Source organism: Lissotriton vulgaris, chromosome 3_1 (genome assembly GCF_964263255.1).
Source record: "Lissotriton vulgaris chromosome 3_1, aLisVul1.2, whole genome shotgun sequence".
Lineage (NCBI taxonomy): Eukaryota > Metazoa > Chordata > Amphibia > Caudata > Salamandridae > Lissotriton > Lissotriton vulgaris.
In genome coordinates, this window is record NC_141689.1 from 975,977,463 (window position 1) to 976,000,168 (window position 22,706).

The 22,706-nt window shown below is 49.6% G+C and overlaps 1 protein-coding gene and 1 non-coding gene across 2 annotated transcripts in view; both read right to left on the minus strand.

The window, feature by feature from the left end:
• The window catches only part of PSAT1 (phosphoserine aminotransferase 1), a 97,891-nt gene that overhangs the window by 70,762 nt on the left and 4,423 nt on the right, over nucleotides 1-22,706 (minus strand). The window contains exon 2 of the mRNA XM_086961338.1: nucleotides 288-348. Coding sequence (XP_086817464.1) covers nucleotides 288-348 — 61 coding nt within the window. The remainder of the gene's footprint in view (nucleotides 1-287; nucleotides 349-22,706) is intronic.
• LOC147727281 (U6 spliceosomal RNA) lies at nucleotides 21,389-21,495 on the minus strand. The gene has a single exon (XR_015309662.1). It is a non-coding gene; the product is annotated as a U6 spliceosomal RNA (small nuclear RNA).

Genomic DNA, 22,706 nt, shown 5'->3' on the forward strand with positions numbered 1-22,706 from the left:
TGAAAAATGAATGACGTTGCCATCCAAAAGACGGGCTAGTGGAGAACCCCTTTCAGCCTCCTTCGAGCCAGAGGGCACCAGAAACACACAGCTCCTCCCGTGGAGGGAAAACGCAAAACACCAATACAAACACATTGCGCTGCAAACAAAATGGATGCAACAAATCTTGTATCACAAGGTTATTTTTTTTTTGTTGAAAAGATGGAAAGAACCAATTTTCTTCATCTGAAGCATTTAAAAGACACATTTGGAATAGTGATTAAAAACAAATTGTCTGACATGCTTACCCAGGATACTAATACCAAGTCCTCTGTAGTCCACCAGTTCCTTCTGGGCTTCAAGCAGAACCTGTAAGTTGTCAAACAGTATCAAAGAGTCAAATACCAAAAGTCATTTGCTGTAGCAACTGGGCTTCACATTTTGAGTAAAACTGCAGTTTGTTTCAAGTTGTAAACTAGGCAAAAGAAACATTTACAACTGGGCTCGCTCTGACGTGCTTGCTGGTTGCTACTAGTGGGATTACCAATGCTGGTAAAGTTACGTTGGTATTGCCAAATCCAATAGCAGTAGACGGAGATCTTGGAATGGTATTTTCTATATTACCTAGATGGCTGCCATGTTATGCTGCATGCAACACGACGGCTATGTTGGAATGGTATTTTCTATACTTCTAAGTTGGCCGTCTGACATATTGTGCTAAAGGCAATGTGGGAAATATAGAAAATATGAATCCATTCCAAGGTATAATTCCGTCTGCAACAGAAAGCCTGAGCTGTATGTCGTGACATCACCAAAAAAAAGGCACTTTCAGGGTGTAGTTTAGCTTGCTAGGAAAAGTTTGCAAAATGAGATTCTCGCCAGCTTTAACTTATTTCCCGCTCAAGTTAATGCAGGTTAAGGACCACCCTTTGTTCTAGGTCTATGGTATCTAGGACTTATAAGCATTGACGACGGTTCTCAAATTAGACACTGGATTTAGCAGCCAATCACAACAAGCATTGGCAAAACCATTAGGTCTGGTTTAAATGAGGACCTTTTGGCTTTGACAATGCTCATTTTGTTTATTAAAGTTTTTGAATGAATGCGTACACTGTAAGAAAATAAGCGTTGCCTAATAGCCAAATCAGATATTTTAGGCAAAGGGTTGCCTAAAATTCAAAATACATCTTTTATGCAAAAGCACACATTACACTGTAGTAGTCTCGAACACTCAAAAAGACTACTTATCGTGAGGAAGTCCACTTTGTTCAACAGCAGAATGTTGTCACTGATTTTAATTGAGCACAATCCCGTAACTCGCACGGGTCCAGCTTGGTGGACGTGGCTGACTGAGTGTCTGGAATGTGAGCAGTGACAACCGGTCTCCGCCGCCTTCCTGAAGCTGTCAAACTGTTGCTCTTTGAAATCATATGACCGATAAGTGGCAAGTAGGGCGCTGACTAACTGTGTGCTGCCAAGCGCACAGGGGCCGACTTAACTCCTGCCTCAATGCCGGGTCTTGGATTTCTCTTTAAGCGCGGGTGTGGCAGGGGACCCGCGCCGTCATGGATACGCCCGAGGGCGTAGGGTTGTATGCCTTCGGAACCGGGAGGAGCTTGAGGCAGGCTATGCAGCAAGGAGTTGGAGGCGCCCAGGGAGGGAAAGGGCAGCGCGCAATCTATTAACGAGGAGGATTCTGGAAAATCCAGGGAGAGCACAGTAGAGGGAGGACCTGACCGGCAGAAACCTGAAACAATTGTTATTCCACTATGAGAAGCTTCTAAAAAAGTGGTCCAACAGATGGTGGGAGGTAACTTCCCTGAAAAATTATATTGAGGTGGGCAGGGTCCCAAAGGGACTTCAAAATCTCACAACACCTATATACCAAAATCCCCACCCCAATGTACACGAAGAATGGTCAGCATAGCTGGCTTCTATGTGTAAAAACAGGATAGGCTAGATTACTTTCCAACCTTGAACTTCAGCAAGAGTGTGAAGAAAAGAAAAGAAAAAAAAAAAAGAAAAGCTGCTCACGGTCACTTTGGATAAACACCATATATCGAGACTGACTATCTCAAACTAGGTTTACCCACAATATATTATATACATAAGAAACAAACATATTTCCTGACTGTAGGTGTCAGGATTGAGAACGACTTCATACAGATTTGCCTTTCAAGGAAGACCACCTCAAACAACAGTATTACATGCTCACAGTCACCGCCCATAGAAACTAAAGTGGATCATTCAGTTTGGTGAGATTCTGAGGGCCAAGGTGAACCGTAGCACACAACAGGCTTTTGGGAGGAAGACAGAAGGGAAATCAGGAGGTTTATGGTCACAGACTATCCATCCAAGGTACTTAGAAAGGCCAGTGCCAAAGCAGCCAGCCTCCCTGAGAAAGCCTTCTGGTCAAGAAACAGAAGGACAAGAGCGAGGGTAATAAATTGAGGATGATCACCACTTTTAAAACACTGAATCTCCCACCATTAGAAACATGCTAAACAGAAATTGGTACGTAGTCAAAACAGACCCTGTTAAAGGAGGACAGGTGACTCCTTATCACCTAGTGGCCTAACGTAAATCAATGTCTCTGAGGGGCAGGCAGGTGAACAGCTATATGGCTAAACAAAATCAGCAGATGGTTGTAGGGAAGAGATGGGCTTCTACAAGTGTGGGCGTTGCAAAGCATGCAAGACTAGCAAAAACACAAATACATTTTTACTACCCACAGGTAAAACCGGCAAAATCTTGAAATTCATCACATGTAACAGTAACTAATGTGTATATGTATTGGTATGTCCCAGCGGCCGCTGGTATGTGGCTAGCACCATTTTCCCAGTGAAGAAGATAATCTTAGCACACTTGAGGGCCATTAGGAATGGCGACCCTAATTACTCGACTGCTAGACCTTGGTGCACTGAACATGAAAAAAAATACTGACACTGTCTTGATTTGTAATGGACAGGATTGCCTTGACCCCCAGATGGGGTGCAAGGAAGAAGAGGATTCTTGAGTCGGACTATATAATTCTTCTAGACAGCAAATCTCGACAGTTTGAAAAAGGATTAGGAGGGGGGCGTGGCCAACTGCCAAGCATGGCGGCAGCTTGAAGAGGGAGCTCCCCAAGGCATAACGGCCTGCAGAGACATCCGTTTATCTATCCGTCTCATCGCCCGCCCGAAGTGGCGGTATCGGCTCGGGGACCCGAGCGGCACTTTCTGATCCGGTCCCGACGGAGATCGGGTCCCGGGAACTGCTCCGTCTTGCAGTGACGTGCTGTGGCCTGTGACTGCCTGGCCGCACCAGACTTGCGTACCTGGTGGACCCCGGCGGAAGTTCATCCTGTCCGGCTTGAGCGAGGTGGTGTCAGCCGGCCCCTTCAGGACACAGAAACGAGGTTTGCTCCGACGCTCCACACTGCTGGCGTGAGCCCCCGGGGGGGCAAGAAGGGCTGCCGCACCAGTACTGGCTGCATAGAACAGTGGAATTCAGTGCAGACACCAGCACAGACGGAGGTGCCCCTGGGATTCGGTCGGCGCCATATTGGGGATAGTAGTCTGTCCAGCACACCACTCGCAACGCAAGGTGAGGCCGATCGCGCCGGGGGCCCTGTCATCCTCCCGCAGAGACATTGATATCCAAGTCCCCACTCAAGGCTACCGGAGGAGCGGGACTGGGCCCCTAGATCCTGGAGCTGTGATCTGCATTAAGGGGAGAACACCCAGGGAGACCGTCCTGAAGGCGCTGGGCACACTGGAGGAAAGCTAAGCAGTGGACGTCCTGGCGGGAGGCGCTTTGGCTCATCGGCCAGTGACATCCTAGCGCTGCGAACGTGGGGTACCCTCCTGCTGCACAGGGGGGCCTGACCACCATTAAGCAGGGTGTGCCTTACCAGGAGATCGGTGAGGGGACCTTGGAGCACCGAGTCAAGGCACAGTGAAATAAGCACAGGGGGCCGGGGTGGCTGCGCGGACGGCCGCTCAAGTGAACACCAGTGAGGAGTCATAAGCTGGGAGGAGGGGAGGCTAGCGTGGTTACACCGGGACTGACGCACTGACCATCGCGGCGGCTAGGGTGGCTGTGCTCCGCCATCGACTGAAGCACGCCTGGACCCTGTGGAGAACGGAACAGGATCTTAGAACCAGTGAGGCACTCACCCGACTGCACTCCCCCTGACGAACAAAGGAACCACGCAGCTCATCGCCGTGTGGTACTGTGGATACCGCTAGAGGCCAGCTACGCGTCCACGAATACAGCGCCATGGCAGGCAAGGGAACTAGGAGTGCGTCGACACAGGCGATACTCGACAAATTTGCGTATAGCCAGCACGGGCACACTCAGGCTGGTGGGCGAAACTCCACAGGCACATCCCCGGACACAGAAGGGTCTAAAAAGGTGACTTTGGAGGACATTATGAAAACCCTCTCCGAGGTACAAACAACAGTGGGCTCCATTTCCTCCGAAGTTACTCTGCTGCGGGCGGACTTTAAGAAAATGTCGGAAAGGGCGTCGCAGGTAGAGGTGGTTACAAAATCGCTCATTGAGGACACTTCAGACCTGCAAATAGCGATGGAGCGAATGGAAAAAGTCACTAAGCAACTACAGGAGAAGCTTGACGATCAGGAAGGGCGCTCCCGGAGAAACAACGTGCGCATCCTTGGCCTGCCGGAATCGGAAGGAAAAGGGGCAATGGATTTGTACGTCGAGGATCTCATTAAAACTAAGCTGCAACCTAAAGGCCTGTCCCACTTCTTCTCCGTTGAGAGGGCACACCGGGTGCCTGGCGGGACGCCCAAGCCGGGAGCCACACCGCGGCCTGTGCTGGCTAGACTGTTTAACTTTAGGGACAGGGACGCAATCCTGCAAGCGGCGAGGGTCTCACCGCCTGTCAAAATTCAGAACTCGACTTTGGCCTTCTTCCCAGACTACACGGCGGAGGTGGCCAGGCGCAGGAAGTCATTCACTGAGGTCAAAAAGACGCTTCGTGACAGAGGCCTACCGTACTCGATGCTGTTCCCCGCCAAATTGCGGATTGTCGCCGAAGGGAAAACATGGTTTTTTGATACGCCGGAGGTGGCACAGGAATGGTTGGACGGATGGAGACAGGTGGGCCAACCCCAGCGCCCACACAGGGATCGCCAGAACCATCGCAACGGCAGGCCAGCGGAGCGGCCGTCCAGTAGTCCCTTGAACGAGGAGGGCACCGCAGGACTGGAATCTGATCTTGAACGGGATCCACTTGATTCAGGACAGCCGGTCCGGGTTTGATTAAATATGCTGCCTGAGGGACAACACACTTGCAGCATTTGGGACTCCGAAGCTGATGGAGCTGAGTAGGGCGGACATTGGCCGGTGCCTGTAGGGGACTCACCAAACCCCACGAGCAAGTAAGATAGTTGGTGATGGGATTAAGCACTCTGCCAAGTTGGGGATGCGGGCGGGAGTCAGTCCGTGGAGCAGGGGAGCAGGGAGGGGGTGGGGGGAGGAAGGGGGGAAGTTGCAATGTTAACGATCTTGTTCATCACTAATTTCATATGGAACACGGTCCTAACGCAGGCCATACATTTCGGGTACCCTAGCACACGGCACTGCGTCTGCGTTACACCCCACTGCCACTCAGTCACACTAGTCACGTACCCTAATGGCCCAACAGGAACACGTTGTACCCGCGGAGGGCGCCCATGCAATGGCTGTAGTGCCCCCCCTGAGACTGCTCACATGGAACGTTAGAGGCCTGGGGGACAAAATTAAAAGAGGTTTGGTCTTGCAGTCCATTAAACGCCATGGGCCTGATTTAGTGATGCTTCAGGAAACACACCTGGCAGGGAGTACGTGCAAAGCGCTTGACAGACGTGGGTATGCCATGGCAGTACACGCAGAATTCACTACGGGCTCCAGGGGCACTGGGATACTCCTTAAAAAGAACTCGTCCTTTATGGTGGAGAGCCGCAGGACGGACTATCAGGGTCGTTTTGCGGCGCTACATGGCCAGTGGGAGGGAAGATCCCTCAGTGTGGTATCCGTGTACATCCCCCCGGCACTCCACTCTACGGCATTGCCGGCACTTGGGCAATTTCTCCTTGACCTCCCGGAGGGTGATATGATCATTGGGGGGAGATTTCAATGCAATAACGGACCCCTCACTGGACACCTTTCCCGTACGAGACCGCCCGAGAGGGACTGCCACACTTCCTGGTTTTATGACCGCAATGGGCCTCACGGATGTGTGGCGTCAGTTAAACCCCACAGCGACTCAGTACACGCATTACTCCGCTACACATGACAGCCTCTCACGTATAGACTACTTTTTATTTTTAGGGGTGGGACTGGGATTGATAGACAAACTAGAAATTCTGCCCAGAGGCATATCTGATCATTCCCCAGTGTCCCTCCGCCTTACTACCAAAGAGAGGAAGCGCGCTAGAATATATCCGATATACCCCAACTATTTAACGATCCCTGGAATCAGAAAGAAACTCAAATTAGCCACAACACACTATTTTAAAGAAAATAGCAGCAATCACAGGGCATAAACGGGATTCCAGACGTGAACTCGCAGAATTAGAACTGGCACTTCACAACGCACACAGCGCCCACATGTCAGACCCCACCCCAGAAACAACACATTTGCTGCAGCTCCGACAGCAGCAACACCAGGCTCACCTCACAATGACTATTAGGGGGCATCTGGCAAACACCGCACATAGAATATATGACGTGGGTGACAAAGCAGGGAGGATGTTGGCTTGGTTAGACAAGCGGGGCGGCAGTAACAGAGGGATACAAAGACTCTACGCGCATGATGGCCAACTACAGACACACCCTGAACAAATAGTACGCACCCTAGCACGCCACTATCAGGAGATATACACCCCGGTACGGACAGTCACGGCACAGGAGGAGACTGCCTCACTCGAACACATTGCTATCCCCGTGCTTCCGCAAGAAGCACAGCAGGAACTAGACACTGACCTGACGGAGGACGAAATCCAGTTGGCTATACAGGCGTTGCAGTCCGGCAAGGCACTAGGGCCCAATGGGCTACCCATAGAATGGTACAAGGCAACGGCTTCTGTATTGAGTAAGCCCCTGCTAAATATGTATGCTGAGAGTGTGGAGCGGGCGGAGCTCCCGCTTGACCAGCGCACGTCCACGATCGTAGCTATTCCTAAACCAAGTAAGCCGCTGACTGTATGCACCTCATACCGACCCACTTCCTTGCTTAACGTTGAAGCAAAAATCCTAGCGAAGCTCCTGGCCAGTTGTTTGACTCAGCACCTACACACCTTGATACACCCGATCAGTCGGGATTCATGCCACACAGGAGCACGGCACTGAATCTACGGAGGGTCCATGGAGTGCTGGCGCGTGCTCATCTCCTTTCGGAACAAGCAGTGATTCTATCCCTGGACGCCAAAATGGCTTTTGACCTGGTAGAATGGGAATACCTGTTTGCAGTCCTTGGTCGTATGGGCTTTGGACCGAAATATCTTGCATGGGTAAGGTTGCTATACAAGTCACCGGTGGCACAGGTGGTTGCAAATGGTCACATTTCACCAACGTTCCCATTGGGGCGCGGGACTAGACAAGGGTGCCCGCTATCGCCCCTACTCTTTGCACTGGTGCTAGAGCCACTGGCCATCCTGCTCAGAGCAACGCCACTGTTCCGGGGCATCACTTGGGAGGAAGGGTGGGAGGATAAAGTCTCCCTATATGCAGATGATATGCTGATTTACATGGTTAACCCCAACGAAGGGATCCCCGCCCTGTTGAATCTTTGCGATGAGCATGGAAAATAGTCAGGATACACCCTAAATTGGTCCAAGTCGATAGTGTACGTGCTTAGCGGCCCGGAACCATTACTGCAAGACGACTGCCCCCTGACGTTGGCGACCACCTCCTTTAAATAGCTGGGTATTTTCATCACTAATAATGCCGCGGACTTCTATGCCAAAAATCTGATGCCACCTCTGGTCCACCTCCGTGCGGATGTTAATTACTGGGCGACCTTGCCACTGACCCTCCTTGGGCGGGCGGCATTGTATAAAATGATGGCTCTCCCCAGATCTCTCTATGTGCTGGAAAATACCCCTTATATGGTGGCACCACGTTACTTCAAACAAGTCGCTGCACTGGTCTCCAACTTACTGTGGAGCAACGGTCCAGCTCGTATAGCGCATGACAAATTAGTGAAAAGCTGGTATGAAGGGGGGATCGCGCTGCCCAATCTTCAATTGTACTATTGGGCGTCCCAACTTAAGATAATTAATCATTGGATCCACGTCCCACGAAGTGACCCCGCATATAAGGCAGACTGGTCGCAGTTGGGAGCGGACGGTATGCTCTCCGTGTTGTATAATTTATCGCAAGTTAAAAATCTGCTCGGTCCGACACATCATACGGCGGCCTTGTGGCATGCAGCACAATCTCAACTGGGTTGGAAGGGGAGAATTACCAGGATGACGCCATTGTGGGACACAAAATCACTGGGAAACTTACGAACATGTAAGGGGTTCGCACAGTGGGACCACATAGGAATTTCCACGGTAGGGGACCTTTGGGACAAAGACACGGTAATTGCATTTCCACAGCTCCAGCAACAATATGGTCTGGGCCCCACTGAAACATTTAGATATGTACAGATACGACACGCACTACTACAAGCAGTCCCGCCTGACACCACACTCCCAGAGTCATCGCCATTAGAGGATAGACTACTGACGGATTTTATGGAACAGAGGGCAACCTCTCACACATACAAAAAACGGGTTAACAACCTGACAGACCCTACACGGAAACTTAGAGAGAAGTGGGTTGAGGAAATAGGAGAAGTGGAAGAATCAGAATGGAACGAGGCACTTGCATCAGCAAGGGAAGTAGGCATCTCGGCTAGGTTCAGGTTAGTGCAACTCAAGATATTACATCGCACTTACTACACCAGAACACTTCTTCACAGAATACAGAGGGCGCCGCACCCCTTCTGCCTCAGAGGTTGCGGGGAGGAGGGAACTCTGTTCCACACACTATGGGACTGTCCACAGATCCAAGAATTTTGGAAGCAAATTATGCGCACGGTCTCCCAGGCCATTAAACTCTCAATCCTGCCTGAGCCCCGTAAGTGCCTATTGAACATTTGGGACCCTAATGACCTGGACAGATATTGTCTGCTATGGGTCACGTTGGCCGTGACAGTGGCCAAACGAGACATTGCACAAAAGTGGGGTGCCCCGGAATTACCTACGGCGGCTGGTTGGATCAGAAATATGGCCCTACTGATGGTAAAGGAAAGGGCGGTCTACGTGCTACGAGCCTGCCCCCGTAAATGGAATAAGGTCTGGACACCCTGGAACAAATACAGGGGAGAACCATGTGAACCCTTACCGGAAGACGACGAATTGGACTCGGAGGAGGAGGATTAGTGAGGGCGGGCATAAGTGGTGAGCTCTTGTTCATGATGACGTGGCGCATGAATGTAATACTACCTTTATCGCCGTTCTGTTCATGTGCTATGGGTAATGACAGGATTTGTGCAGGTAATACCTGGAGATTAAGCAAGCTATATGCATGTAGCCAACCCCCGCCGTGCATGGCCCTCATGGTTGAATTAACGTATGGTCATTATATAATATTACTTTACATTAAACAAATACACATTGAAATTAACTTTTTTAAAAAATAGGTTGCAGGGACATAGTTAGGTTGACGCTTTGCCCACACACAACCACAGAAATACATCAGTTATAGTTATACTTATCTGAAGAAACTATAATTCGTACCATTAAGTAATTTCAGTTTTTGAACACGAGTATAACTATAACTGATGAATTTCTATGATTTTGTGTGGGTAAAAAGTCAACCCAAATAGAACATCCCTGTAACCTTTGTTTTTTTCAGTGAATATATATATGGATTAAAAAAAAGCTCTTGCCTAACACCAGGCCTAAAACTTTCCCACTCCAGAATCAAGAACAAATTATTATTATTATAATTACATTTGTAGGGCGCACAGCTACTCGGAGGCTTATAGGACTGGTTTCATGTGAAGAGGTGTGCCAGATAAGAGAAGGAACGGCCCCCCAGGCGAGCAAATCTGAATCTTGGGACTGAATATTTGGCCTGGGAAGATAATCTGAGCAGGCGTGTTGGGTGATAATACAAAACAACTCAGTTAGAAGGGGGTCCAAGGGAACAATGTTTATAGACCCACTAGTATCCTGTCCCCATTCTACAATATTCACTTACAAAGAGGGAAACTAATGGTCTTGTAAAAAAGAAAGGGATTAGTACAAGGCACAATCCAGATCTGTGGACTGTTAGCAATCTGGAAGGAATCCCATCAGCCCACCCGATGGCAGAGCATCATCATCTGGGATCGGCAAGTCTGGTATTCACTAGGACAGCTCTCATTATAAAATCAAGAGCTGTGCCATTCCGTGGTACCAGTGATGGATCTGACAAAAAAAGGGGGTTATTCAAGCAACGGTGGTGCTGAGAAAGTATTGCAGTGGAAAAAAAAGAAAAGAGAGTAACAAAACTAGAAAGTGCTATTAAAAATTGATTTCCATGGTAACAGAATCAACTTTAACCCTTTCTATGCTCATGACGGAGCCGCTCCGTCATGAGCCTTGGTTGAGCTGTGCTCATGACGGAGCGGTTCCGTCATGGCCCGCTCGGCGCGCCAGCCCGGCGCGAAATCCGCGCCTGCGCTGAACGTTCCATTGAGCGGGCGGGGCCATGACGGAACCGCTCCGTCATGAGCACAGCTCAACCGCGGCTCGTGACGGAGCGGCTCCCGTCACGAGCATGCGAGCGCCGCTCGGCCCCCCCGCCCCCTTAGCGCTGCGGCGGAATTCCCGCCGCAGCGAAGGGGTTAATTATGTGCTTACCACAGTATCAAAGTTAAAAACAGAGTGTGGATTGTTTGACATGATAACTATCTCCAAGTGAAAACTTGGAGACCTTTGTAAGTGCGTGTTGGGTGATAAGTCTGGACCAGGGAACATAAATAATGGGGAGCTGTACCTAGTTTAATTGTATGCATGTAGCACAAAGCTTTAAATTTAGTCCGGTTCTCAATTCACAGTCAGTGGAGGTCCTGAAGGGTGCCTGAAATGGGAGATGTTTTAGGAACATGACCGAGCATCCTAGCCGCAGAGTTCTGTACAACATGTAGTCTGCGAATTACCTCCTTGTTGGCTCCTAGTTAAAGGATGTTGCCATAGTCTAATCTTGACATTATCAAATTGGATTACAGTTCTTTTTGAGTAGGTCCCGGCAGCATCCATAGTATCTTCTGGAGCCACCTCAAGATGGTAAAGCAGATGCAAGCAGTTTTGATGGCTTGCTGCTTCATGGAAAGTTGATCATTACACCCAGGTTGCGAGCGGATTGGACTGGTTGAGGGAGAGGACCCATTTACGGGGGCCAATGACGTGGGCCCCAAAGATCTTTTTCTTTCCCTATGATCAGGACCTCTGTTTTACCCCCATTGAGTTTCAGCCAGTTGTAGGGCATCCACATGGCTATTTTAAGCAGCCCTGTCTGGAAGGAGGAAACTTTAGAGGTATCATTAGCAGAAAGGGAAAAAAGAAGCTGGATGTCATCAGCATAAGAAAAGATAGACAACCCAGCTTTCTCCGCTATGGTGGCCAGTGGGCTAACATAAAGGTTGAATAATACAGAGCTCAGACTCGAGCCCTGCAGTACTCCATAGGGGGATCCATAGATCTTTGAACTGGCTGTAGAGGAGAAAACCTGGAAGGTTCTTCTGATAAGGAAGTCTTTGTTTCAGTCCAGAGCTAAGCCTGCAATTCACAGCGATTGTAAACATTTCAGAAGGGTACTGTGTGACACTATCGAAAGCGGCATTGTTAATAGTAAATGTCAAAGGCCGACTTTCAGATCCGGGTCTCATTTTAAACAGAGCCCATTCAGCTCAATTAATCAAACTGTGCTTATGTAGTGCAATTTATCAGTAGTGGGGGTATGAAGGCGCCGGCTGACTGAGACACTGCATAAACTCACCTTTACCGAGGTGCTCCTCTAAAAGGAACTTAAAAAGTGCTGCATGCTCAGGCCTGCTCCCTATGCACCTGGACTGAACACAAGCAACGGACTGCAAAACAATTCAAATGACATAGGGTGTAGGAAAGGCATTCCCATTTTTTGACTGATGCTGGTGGTTACTCACTCTGAAAGTGCTGTGGGCTCTGCTAACCAGGCCAAGGGCAGATGCCTTGTCCTCTAAAGGTATATGGCACTTAGTATAATTCTGATTGGATAAAACAGCTTACCTGCACGTCCCTAGTAGATGGTAGGGCATGTAGGTTTAGAGACCCTGTGGACTTGATGCACTTAAGACGGTACTGGTCTGGTAACTGGTGTAATTTTAAGCCAGTCCTGCCTTGCAGGCTGGTTTTGAAATAAAAGGGTGTCCAAATTAGACTTTTGAAATAAAACTACTTTCAAAGTCCAAAACTACCTTTTTATCACATATGAGTCGCACCTAAGGTCTGCCCTAGGTGACCCATGAGTTGGGTGCATTGTTATCAGGCCTGGGCGAAGTACAGCTCAAACTGCCATTCTCACTGATCTTCCTGCCGATCGAGTAGAAATTCTACCTGAGCGGCAGCTCACGCTCACCAACTTACCGTTGGCAAGCGCTTGAAAGGAAAAAGACTGCTGACCTATGCGGAGCGGAGTCTTCAGCACTCCGCAAAATGCAGAAAACTCTGCAAACTCAGCGGAGTTCACAGCCCAGGCCTAATTGTTATAAAAAACAGGAACATAAAAGGATGTTTTAGTGCTGCTAGACCCATAGGCTAATATGGGAAGGCCCTATTAAACTTAATAAAGTCTATATCTGCTGGGAGCTAACAAGCAACATCATTCATTCAAAGTATCAAATTAATGGTCACATTAAATCAAACAACCTGCCAAGAATGTAGCCTTACGCCTAGAGCGGTTGACCTCGAAGCTGAACTACCGGGTTCGAGACTCGGCAACGACGTTCAACTTCCTGTGATTCTGGGCAAATCATTTAATCTCTGTGCCTAAAAAAAATGAATGGGTCCATCTGTAATGAAACTGGTGCTCATGTAAAGCGCATTGAAACCAGCTGTCTCAGGTCTAGTCCGCGCTATATAAAGCTCTAAAAAAATGTTTTTTTAACTTTGGGGGGGGATTTAATGTAGCTATTAAAGGAAAGCCGTTTTAGATCTTACAATCCTGAAGTTACCTAAAGCAGCCCTGTAGCGGCCTCTTTTGAATTGCAAGCCTCTGACAGCCTGCGCCAAGATGCTCACTGAGTATGTGTGAAGAGGCATGTGGCTGAAACAATACAGCCATTTGGTGGGAGGAGATGTGCTTCCTGGATAAGCCAGGGAGAGGAAGGGGCTAGGGAGATCAGCTAGACCTCAACAGCGAGGAGAACCGGGGGTCACAGGACCCAAGCCAGCCCCAACTTCCTTGATCGCCAGCCACATGGAAGCCCCCCAAGTAGGGGAGATTCTGAAGGGGGGGGGGGGGGTGTAGTGAGTTGTTAGCCACTCCTTTGGGTTGGGTTACGCAGGCACACACACCAAGGAGACATTTTCTACAACTTTACTTCTGGGAAAACTGTGCATTATGGGTCACAAATATGCCATAACTTCACAGGAAGTGGTCATAGCAGAGGAAGGTAACTTTACCCCTATTGGTTGGGGTGGAATGGAGGATAAATATGGGAAAGCTGCAAGAGCTTGCCTGAAAATAAATAAATAAATAAAAGACGGACTGCCCTGCTGGACCCTTGGACTTCACCACATAAGTATTAAGGACTGTACCTGTTGCACTCTCATGGCTGAACAAAGAAAGGACTGTGCCTGTCTCGAAGGAAAAGGAGTGTACTCTCTAATCAGCAACAGCTAAAACAAAGTTGGAAGAAGTTGTCTGCAAGCCCAAAGAGAAGATCACCCCAGCAGAACAGTTACAACTGGATTTTACTTGGGCTGTGCAGGTACATTGTGGGAAAGCGATTCCTAGCCCCCAAGAAGCATGCCAGAGTCTCTGAACCCTTGGACGGAGCGAATGGCCCCTTATTTTCCCCAAAGGAACAAAGAAACTTTAAGGTTTAAAAGTTAGGAAACTTTCTGCAAAGTGTTACAGAAAAGCTCCAGGAGACCGGCTCGGCATTGAGAATCGGCCCGACCGCGATGGTTTGTCCCACTGAATGCTCCGGAGCTCCTCGAGGTCAAGGACAGAGACTTAATGAAGTATCGCGCTGCAGCAGGCCGCCATTGTTGAATCAAACTTCAGATCCGAGAAGTTGAGGACCAGCGGACAAGCCGGCCAACGAGAGAAAAGCTCCAAGAAACAGACTAAGTCCAAAGGTAAACTTTTGACCTGGACCTAGCGCTCAGCCTATTTCACCCACATTCCATTGCAGTCGGCCTAAAACTTTGACTTAGTCCTGTTTAGCACGACTAGATTGACACAAGTGACTATTTCCACTTTTTGGTGCTAGAATGCAATTTTTTTTATTTATCTTTAAAAAATTCATACCACTATTTCCCTACATTAGATTTTTGACTTTTTGATGTCAGCCTAAAGATAAAAATAGTCTACTTTCATAAATTGGAGTTGGATTTTTTATTGTGCTGTGTCTTTTACTTATTTACTGTTTTGGTGATACAAAATGCTTTACACATACATCTTCTCAATTAAGCCGGACTGCTCGTTTGCCAAGCTACCAAAATTGTAAATTGTAAATTGATACTTGTATAGCGCACTACTCACCCGCAAGGGTCTCAAGGCGCTTGTACGAATACCGCTGTCGAACCCATCCTGGCTTTCCCTGTGAGGCATCCACTCCTGGGCACCCCCAAGGTGGAGGACTTGACTGGACCCATTAGTGATTGTGGTATTATTACACACCGAAGGTTAATACCCAGGGGCGGATTGGCAAGGCGGGCATCGGCCGAAGGGCCGGTGTCTCAGTGCCCTCTGTGGGCCGTTTTTTTCTCCCCTTTCCCAGTCCACAGAGAGTGGACTAGGAAAGGGGAGAAAATAAAACCGGCCCACAGAGCGCATGGAGACAGAGACTGAGAAATGAAAGCAGCCTCGCTGTGCACCGTACAGCGATCAGCAGCTGTGGCCTCTCCTTCACCCGCTGCCCTGCCAAGCAATCACGCTGAGGCTGGGCTGGGGAGGGGTGATTGCTAGCAAGAATCGGCCTCCCTGGGGGCCAGGTGTTGATCAGGCCTTTGAGCCATTTTCACCTCGGCCCCCCTGGGGCCCACGTAGCCCAGAAACAGTGTTACTCTTAACACCTCACCCACAGCCCTTCACATTCAGGGTGATGTTTTGAACTCAGGCACCATCTTCACCTCGGCCTCCCCCTGGCTACTTGGCTACCTTGGATGACCCAGCAGCTGTGTTTTGTGCTCCCCTGCCAGGACATTGCCCTGAGGCCTGGAGGGCTAATTAATTTACTAATTGCAGGGGCCTTACCTCTGTTCATGTGCTCCTCAGCTGAAGGGCTGGGGAGGGCTAAGTAGGTTAGTAATAGCAGGGGCTTTGCTGCTTTTCAGGTGCTCCTGCGCTGGAGGGCTCGAATAATTTTGTGACAGAAAGGAGCCTTAATGTTTTTTTTAGTTGCTCAGCATGTAGGCCATTGTCATCTTGGCCCTGTGTCCTATGCAAGAACAGTATTCTCCCACTTTCATTCCTTGTCTGTGCAAATGGTGTTTCATGAAAGGGCACGCCCCTTGAATGTGGGCCACTTTTTTCATCAGTGCCCGGGCCAAATTGTGATCCCAATCCGACCCTGTTAATACCCCCACCTACTAAGAAACCACGTTCCTACACAGGGAAAGACTACAATGTTACTATATGCAGGCTTTCAGTAGGTCAGCTTCTGCTAGGTCTCACACTGAAAAACAACTTTCAAATGGGTCCCTATTGTGCTCTTTTTTCATGTCCTTAACTCTAGTGGCAAACCCCTGGATTGATTTCCCAAACTATGACTCTAAAACCCTTATGGCAGAACACTGGACCTACAGGATTTTGTAGCTGTGATGTTTTCTGCAGAATAATGGATTTGCCGCATAATTCATCATATGATGCATAATTTGCAGATTTTTCAAAAAAAAAAAAAAAAAATTCAGTTCAAATGGAATAATGGAAAACATGAAGACAAAAGTTGTTTTAATAATCACAAAAGAGAATGGACACTTGTATCTACAGTAACCAATGGTTATTTCTTGACAACCCTCATAGACGCTGTGATTTTGTTGTTGCGGTGTATCTTTTATCCGCCCCTTCTCTAGCGTCATGGCATAGTCATCGGGTTGTCAAATAACGTGCTATATGCCTGCCTCACCCGAGGCAACCCCTGGTAAGTGTAGAAGTGTCCAGAGATAGTAAGGACTGGTCCAGAGGGATAATGTGCAGTGCCAAAAAATAAGTGTAAAAACAGTATTGCACCAAAAACCAAAATGTATTATAAGAAGATGCACACTGTGAATTAAAAAGGGGGAATAGTGGTATATTTGTTAATCGAGTTACAGGATTACCATATAACTCCATCAGTAGGTCAACATGTTTCAGCTCTATTGGGCCCGCAAGGGTCTGTAGAGCTTTCGTCAGGACAAAAACAAAACTTAATACTCACACAATTAGTGTAGTGTTCAATGGGGGGTATGAGATTCTCATACTGAGATTCCTTAATTGCCGGTTAATCTCTCCGCATCAGGCGGCCAACAGAGTCGCAATACACGTGGCGTTTGCCTCGTGGTGCCGAGCAATTACTGCTAGTGCTGACTCTGCCCCTGGGAAGCAACCTACTGATAGAGTTATATGGTAATCCTGTAACTCGATTACCGAATATACCACTATTCCCCCTTTTTAATTCACAGTGTACATCTTCGTATAATAAATTTTGGTTTTTGGTGCAATACTGTTTTTACACTTATTTTTTGGCACTGCACATTATCCCTCTGGACCAGTCCTTACTATCTCTGGACAGTTCTACACTTACCAGAGGTTGCCTCGGGTGAGGCAGGCATATAGCACGTTATTTGACAACCCGATGACTATGCCATGACGCTAGAGAAGGGGCGGATAAAAGATACACTGCAACAACAAAATCACAGCGTCTATGAGGGTTGTCAAGAAATAACCATTGGTTACTGTAGATACAAGCGTCCATTCTCTTTTGTGATTATTAAGGTACCTATTCAGGTGAACTGAATGGACGTGAATTCCTCTTCCCTCCCATGATAATAGACAAAAGTTGTTGTCACCTTTTAATTTCCGATTGCTGTATTGTACTGTTAAACTGTTACTAATGTCTTATTACTTACCGGTAATCATCATTACCCCGATTAGGGTCCTCCCCGTCCCAGTCCTTACCACGTGAGGCAGTCCTGCCTCCACCCAGCCAATCAAAACGCCAGAAATCCAAAGGTCGAAGGTGACATAAGCCCCTCCCACCCACCGCCATGCCTGTTATCAACAAGACTCAGACACAAACACAGCGAGAGGGAGGGAAGAGGACTGGGGCGGGGAGGATCCTAATCGGGGTAATGAAGATTACCGGTAAGTAATAAGACATTACCCCCTCATGGGTCCTCCCCGTCCCAGTCCTTACCACGTGAGGAACTCACAAGCAGAAAACCAAGAAGAAAAAATGCAGGACACCAGGGATCCATGCAAAAGTACAAAACTTCAAACAATAAAGCATCGACGAACAGCAGCGTACAAGACGCCAACAGAAATCGTCAGAAGAGGCAAGAAAAACATCAAGCCGAGAAAGTCGCACAAAAGTGTGACGGGACCGCCAAAAGGCCGCCCCACAAAGCACCAGGATAGAGACCCCGCCCCATCAGCACAGGAAGCAGACACAGAACCCACAGGAGACAAACAGGTTAGGAGAAACCCGAGACTGCAGTGAACATCGGAGGCAAAACAGAAGAGCCCCGCGAACACCCAAAGAAGGGGAACAGGAGAAACCCCCACAGCAGGCAAAACAGGAAGCAACACCTCCGGCCGCAAAAGGAAACACGAAGAAACAGGCAGAAAAGCCCGATCTAAGCCGCAAAACAACTCAAACCTGCAGAAACTGCAAAGAAGGAAACAAAATGAGCAAGGCACCCAACCCACCCAACCGACAAGCGGAAGAGAAGGCCAGCAAAAAAAAAACACCGCAGTGGACAACCACAACACGTCCACCACTAACAAGGACATGAAAGGGGCAACCGCAGACCATGCAAAACAGCAGGCAAGGCCCAAAGAAGAAATGAGAACAGGAGAGCCCGGACAACGAAGCAAAAGCTCCGAAGAAGCCGACCCACCAAAGGGCAACAACCACCGAGGAAGCCCCAAGGCCCCGACAAGCACAAACCGCCGTCAACGAGCAGACAAAGCGGAAGGGGAAAAATCCCAACAACAAACCCAAGCTGGAGAAACCAGCACAGAAACAGGAACCCCACCATGGATTCCGACCAAGAGAAGAGCACCAGGAAACAAAAGAGCCCCAAAGTGCATCACAGCTCCAAAGAGCGGAAGGCCAACGCGACCAACACATGCCACAGGCCACCACAGAAGAACAGCCCAAAGACGCCAAAGACAGCCGCTCAAGAGACAGGCAGTCAGAAGCAAGCGCCAAAGACAGGGCAAAGACAGCTGCGGACCCAGAAGCAGAGCCGGAGGCAAGGGAGGCTGGCCAAATCCGACCCCCAACAGCAGGAGCGGAAACCAAAAACAGCAAGGCCAACCCAACAACAACGACACCCCCCAAACCTCCGCAGAGCGCCAGGGAGGAGAAAAACGGGAGGGAAGGTATACAGAAAACCCGAAGGCCAAGGAAACGGGAGAGCAACCCCCGAGGACAGACCACCCCGGAACAAAAACCGGGGGAGAAGAGCAACAGGAGGGGAAGCAAAAATGACCAAACCAAGAGACCCAAACCAAAGACAAAAGGACCTGGAACAGAGGAACAGACAGAGGGAATGCTACACGAAGCAGCAAGACAACCCAGCGCAGGGCCATTTCAAGCACCAGCGCACAGTCCCAAGCACCCACGCAATGTCCCAACAAAAGGACATGTCCCGTCGAAACAAGCACCAGACAGCGCCAAACAGAGGACGGCAGGAAGCGGCCTAAGCCACCAAAAGAAGGCACAACCAGAGTACCATTCCAGTAAAGAAACCAACCGCCGTAACAGGGATGCCTCTCAAGACCGTCTGAAAGACAACAGAGAAGTCGCCGCCCAGACACTAGACAGGGAAGCCCGCAGGAACAGAGACACGTACCGGGACCCCCCAAGAAGGCCCAAACAACAACGAGCCCCCAGAGCGCCAGCCCGAACAACAGACAAGCCGGCCACCAAGGACCCCAACGGGGCCCCCAACCCAAGGACAGGCATCCAAGGACAACAAGAGGAGAGGAAAGCAGAAATGCACCCCCCACACCAGGTCAGGAGAGCAAAGCCACCAGACCAGGGGATAGAGGAACCAGAGCCGCGTAATCAGCAAGACAAAGGACCCAACAAGTCATCAGAAGAAACACCAAGGACACGAGGTGCACAAGAGCCCAAGGAACCACAGCCGAGGAGGCAACCACCAACTGCCGGACACAAAACCAACCCCGAGCCGGGGCAGGAGGGAGACCCAGTAGGACCCGCAGAAGATCCAACAGGACAGAGAACAGATCCAGATATATGGAACGCCTCACGAAATGCGTGTCATCCTAGCGCAGGGGCCATGTCAACCCCCTCCAGCAACGCTCAACAGAAAGCATACGAGCCGCTGAAGCGAGCACTGAGAAACAGCCCCCAGCAAAGCGTCAAACCGGTCCCGAGGAACTGAAGCCCCCGAACAGGAACCAGACGAGGAACGGCCAGACCCAAAACAACCCCAGAAACCGGAACCAGGCCAGCAAACCCCCACAGCAGGAGCCAGCACCGTGGAAAAAAACCAGAGGAGCATGAGAGAGACCGAAAGGAAACACCTGAAAACAGGAAACGGAACTCAACCACCGCAAACCTCTGAGCAGCCGGATGGAGGGAAACGAGAAAAACAGGCGACTCCCACACCTAGGGAAGCCAAAATTACCCACCAAGAAGAGGGGAAAACCGGGCTGCAAGGGGCACAACCGAAAGGGACACAGCCGCACCAACCCGACCAAAGCCCCGGGAGGCAGAACCGAACAGAAAGACCAACGGGAGCCAGGACCTGGAACAGAGAGAAAGAGGACCCCCGGCCCCACTCCATCACCGAAACCAGCACCACAGAGCGTAGCGACAAAAAATTGGCCGACGCCAAAGAAGAATTGCCAAAAAGGGGGACAGCCCGGAATGGAAACCGGCAACCAAGAATGACGACCAACAGGAATCACCATTCTCAAAGCAGACCGGACCAATGACACCAAAGGAGATAGGCGACCCACAAGCAGGTCAACACCAGGAGTGGAACACATAACCTGAAGAGGAAGAGATGCAACCACCAGGCCACGGAGACTCCACCCGGGCACATCCGACTGACATTCAGGGGCAGCAGCAGGCGCCGCAGAGGCAGGGAACCAAACGTAGTGCAAAAAATGCAGGCATAGGACCAAGGCACTAGGGGAATGGCAAAGCACCAAAACGCAGGCCAGAGAGAAACCTCACAAGCCCCCGCCGCCCCGGTAGCCGAGGACAAGGCTCAACCATCCGGGACCGGAAGGAGGGACCCCTAAGAAAGCACAGACCGAAAAAGAGAAAGCACACACCTCAAAAAGGAGAAGCAGCATACAAACTCTTGAGAGCGGAATCCACCAACCGCCCAACCCGGACCTCCAGGGAAGAAGCCTCCGAAGACCAAGGGAGAAGGTGCAAAAAAGAAGAAAAATGGAGGATACCAGGTGACAAAGACCGCCAGGCGAAATCGTGTCCCCAGAAAGAGAGGAACACCCCGCATGGCAATGCCAAGCCACACCGCAGCCAGTACAGCCAACAGGACAGCACGAAATGGCCGGTAAAAAATGGGAATAAACCCCGCCGGAGCAAATGAATCAGGGAGAAAGACCCAGCAACAAAACACCAGAAATCTCATGGACCATCCCCGAACGTTTACCCCAACAGGGAAAAAACGTCCACGATCCCACCAACAAGAGATGATGGCATAGCCGCATGCACCAGCAGCGCAGACAGCGCAAAACAGTCCAAGAAAAACTGCAAAAGATGCTACGTGGACAAAGAGAATGCAAATTTCCAAAGCACAGCATGAAAATGAACATCCCAAGTCACATTGACAGCATAGGCAGGACTTGAACCCTCAGCACATGATAGCCTGTGACACCAGAGGTATATGACATACCAATGAGCAACAGCTCCGTGGATGCACCGGAGAGGAAGTCCCCTCAAACATGGCGAGTAAAGGAGTAAACCCCATATATGGAACGCTTTACGAATATGCATGTCATCCTTGTGCAGGGACCATGCTAATCTACTCTGTAATGTTCCAAGCTTAGTATATGTGCTGCCGAAGCGAGCACCAGGAAAACACCCAACGGTGGTGGTATTGAAAGGAAGTGCCCAGCAACCTCCAGGAAACACTGCCCCAAACAGTAATCTCATATGTGAGAACAGAAAATAAACAAAAAAGGGCAGCCCTGCAGTCTCCACCCACAGCCACATATGAAGAACATGGCCGCAGGGGCCGGCCACTGCACTAAAGCACCAGCGCCGGAACGACCTGGGGCCAGAACACCAGGAGGGCTCCCCGCCCCAGCCCAGCACATGAACGGGGAGCATCCTGACCCCAGAACAGGAGCGTGGCCGGCCGGAGGACCGGAGCGGCCGCGCCGGTAAAAACATGAAGACCATAAACAGAAGCATTTAAAAATGCAAAAGAAACACTCACGGCACCGCCAAAACACCCAGAAGCAAACAGGAACAGAGGCAGGAACCGGGAGCACCAGCGTTCCGACAGCCGTCGGAGCAGAAAAAAAACAGGCATGGCGGTGGGTGGGAGGGGCTTATGTCACCTTCGACCTTTGGATTTCTGGCGTTTTGATTGGCTGGGTGGAGGCAGGACTGCCTCACGTGGTAAGGACTGGGACGGGGAGGACCCATGAGGGGGTAATGAGGTAGAACCTTTGCCTAGGCAGAATTAAAACCTGTAAAGTAAAAAAAAAAAGGCAAAATTGCCTTTCCTTGCCGCATAATTTAGTCAATGCTGCTGCGTATTTTAGTCTACCCATGTTGCATAGTTCCAAAACGCCTATCATATTTTCATGGCAGTGATGCAATTCCCGTTTACAGTTCACGTTTTACTTCACCTTGCATTTCCTAAGAGTTTTTGCTTCTTTCAAGAGGTTGCGTTTATATTGCTGCATTCGTGCAAGAGAGGGATTTTGTATATTGCATACTTTGAACTGAGTCTCCACTAAGTGTCACTGAGTTCAGGTTGCACGTGGGTTTTTGCGACGGTGCGGGATTGAGAGCTCTGGAGTGGAGGCTAAAGGCATTGCCCTGTCATGGCACCTGTCAGAGGTTCATTAAGGTGTGTAGGTAACATGTACATCCAGCCGTTGGCCTCTCTACAGAGAAAACAGAGCGAAGATTCATATGTGCAAGTTGGAAAGGGGGAGATATGCGGATAGGGAAAATCTGAAAGATGTGCGGAGAGAGGGGTGCAAGTGTCTATCAGAGACAGATGGCAGAAGAAAGTGGTGGGAAGGTGAGAATGTGTCCAAGACACCCC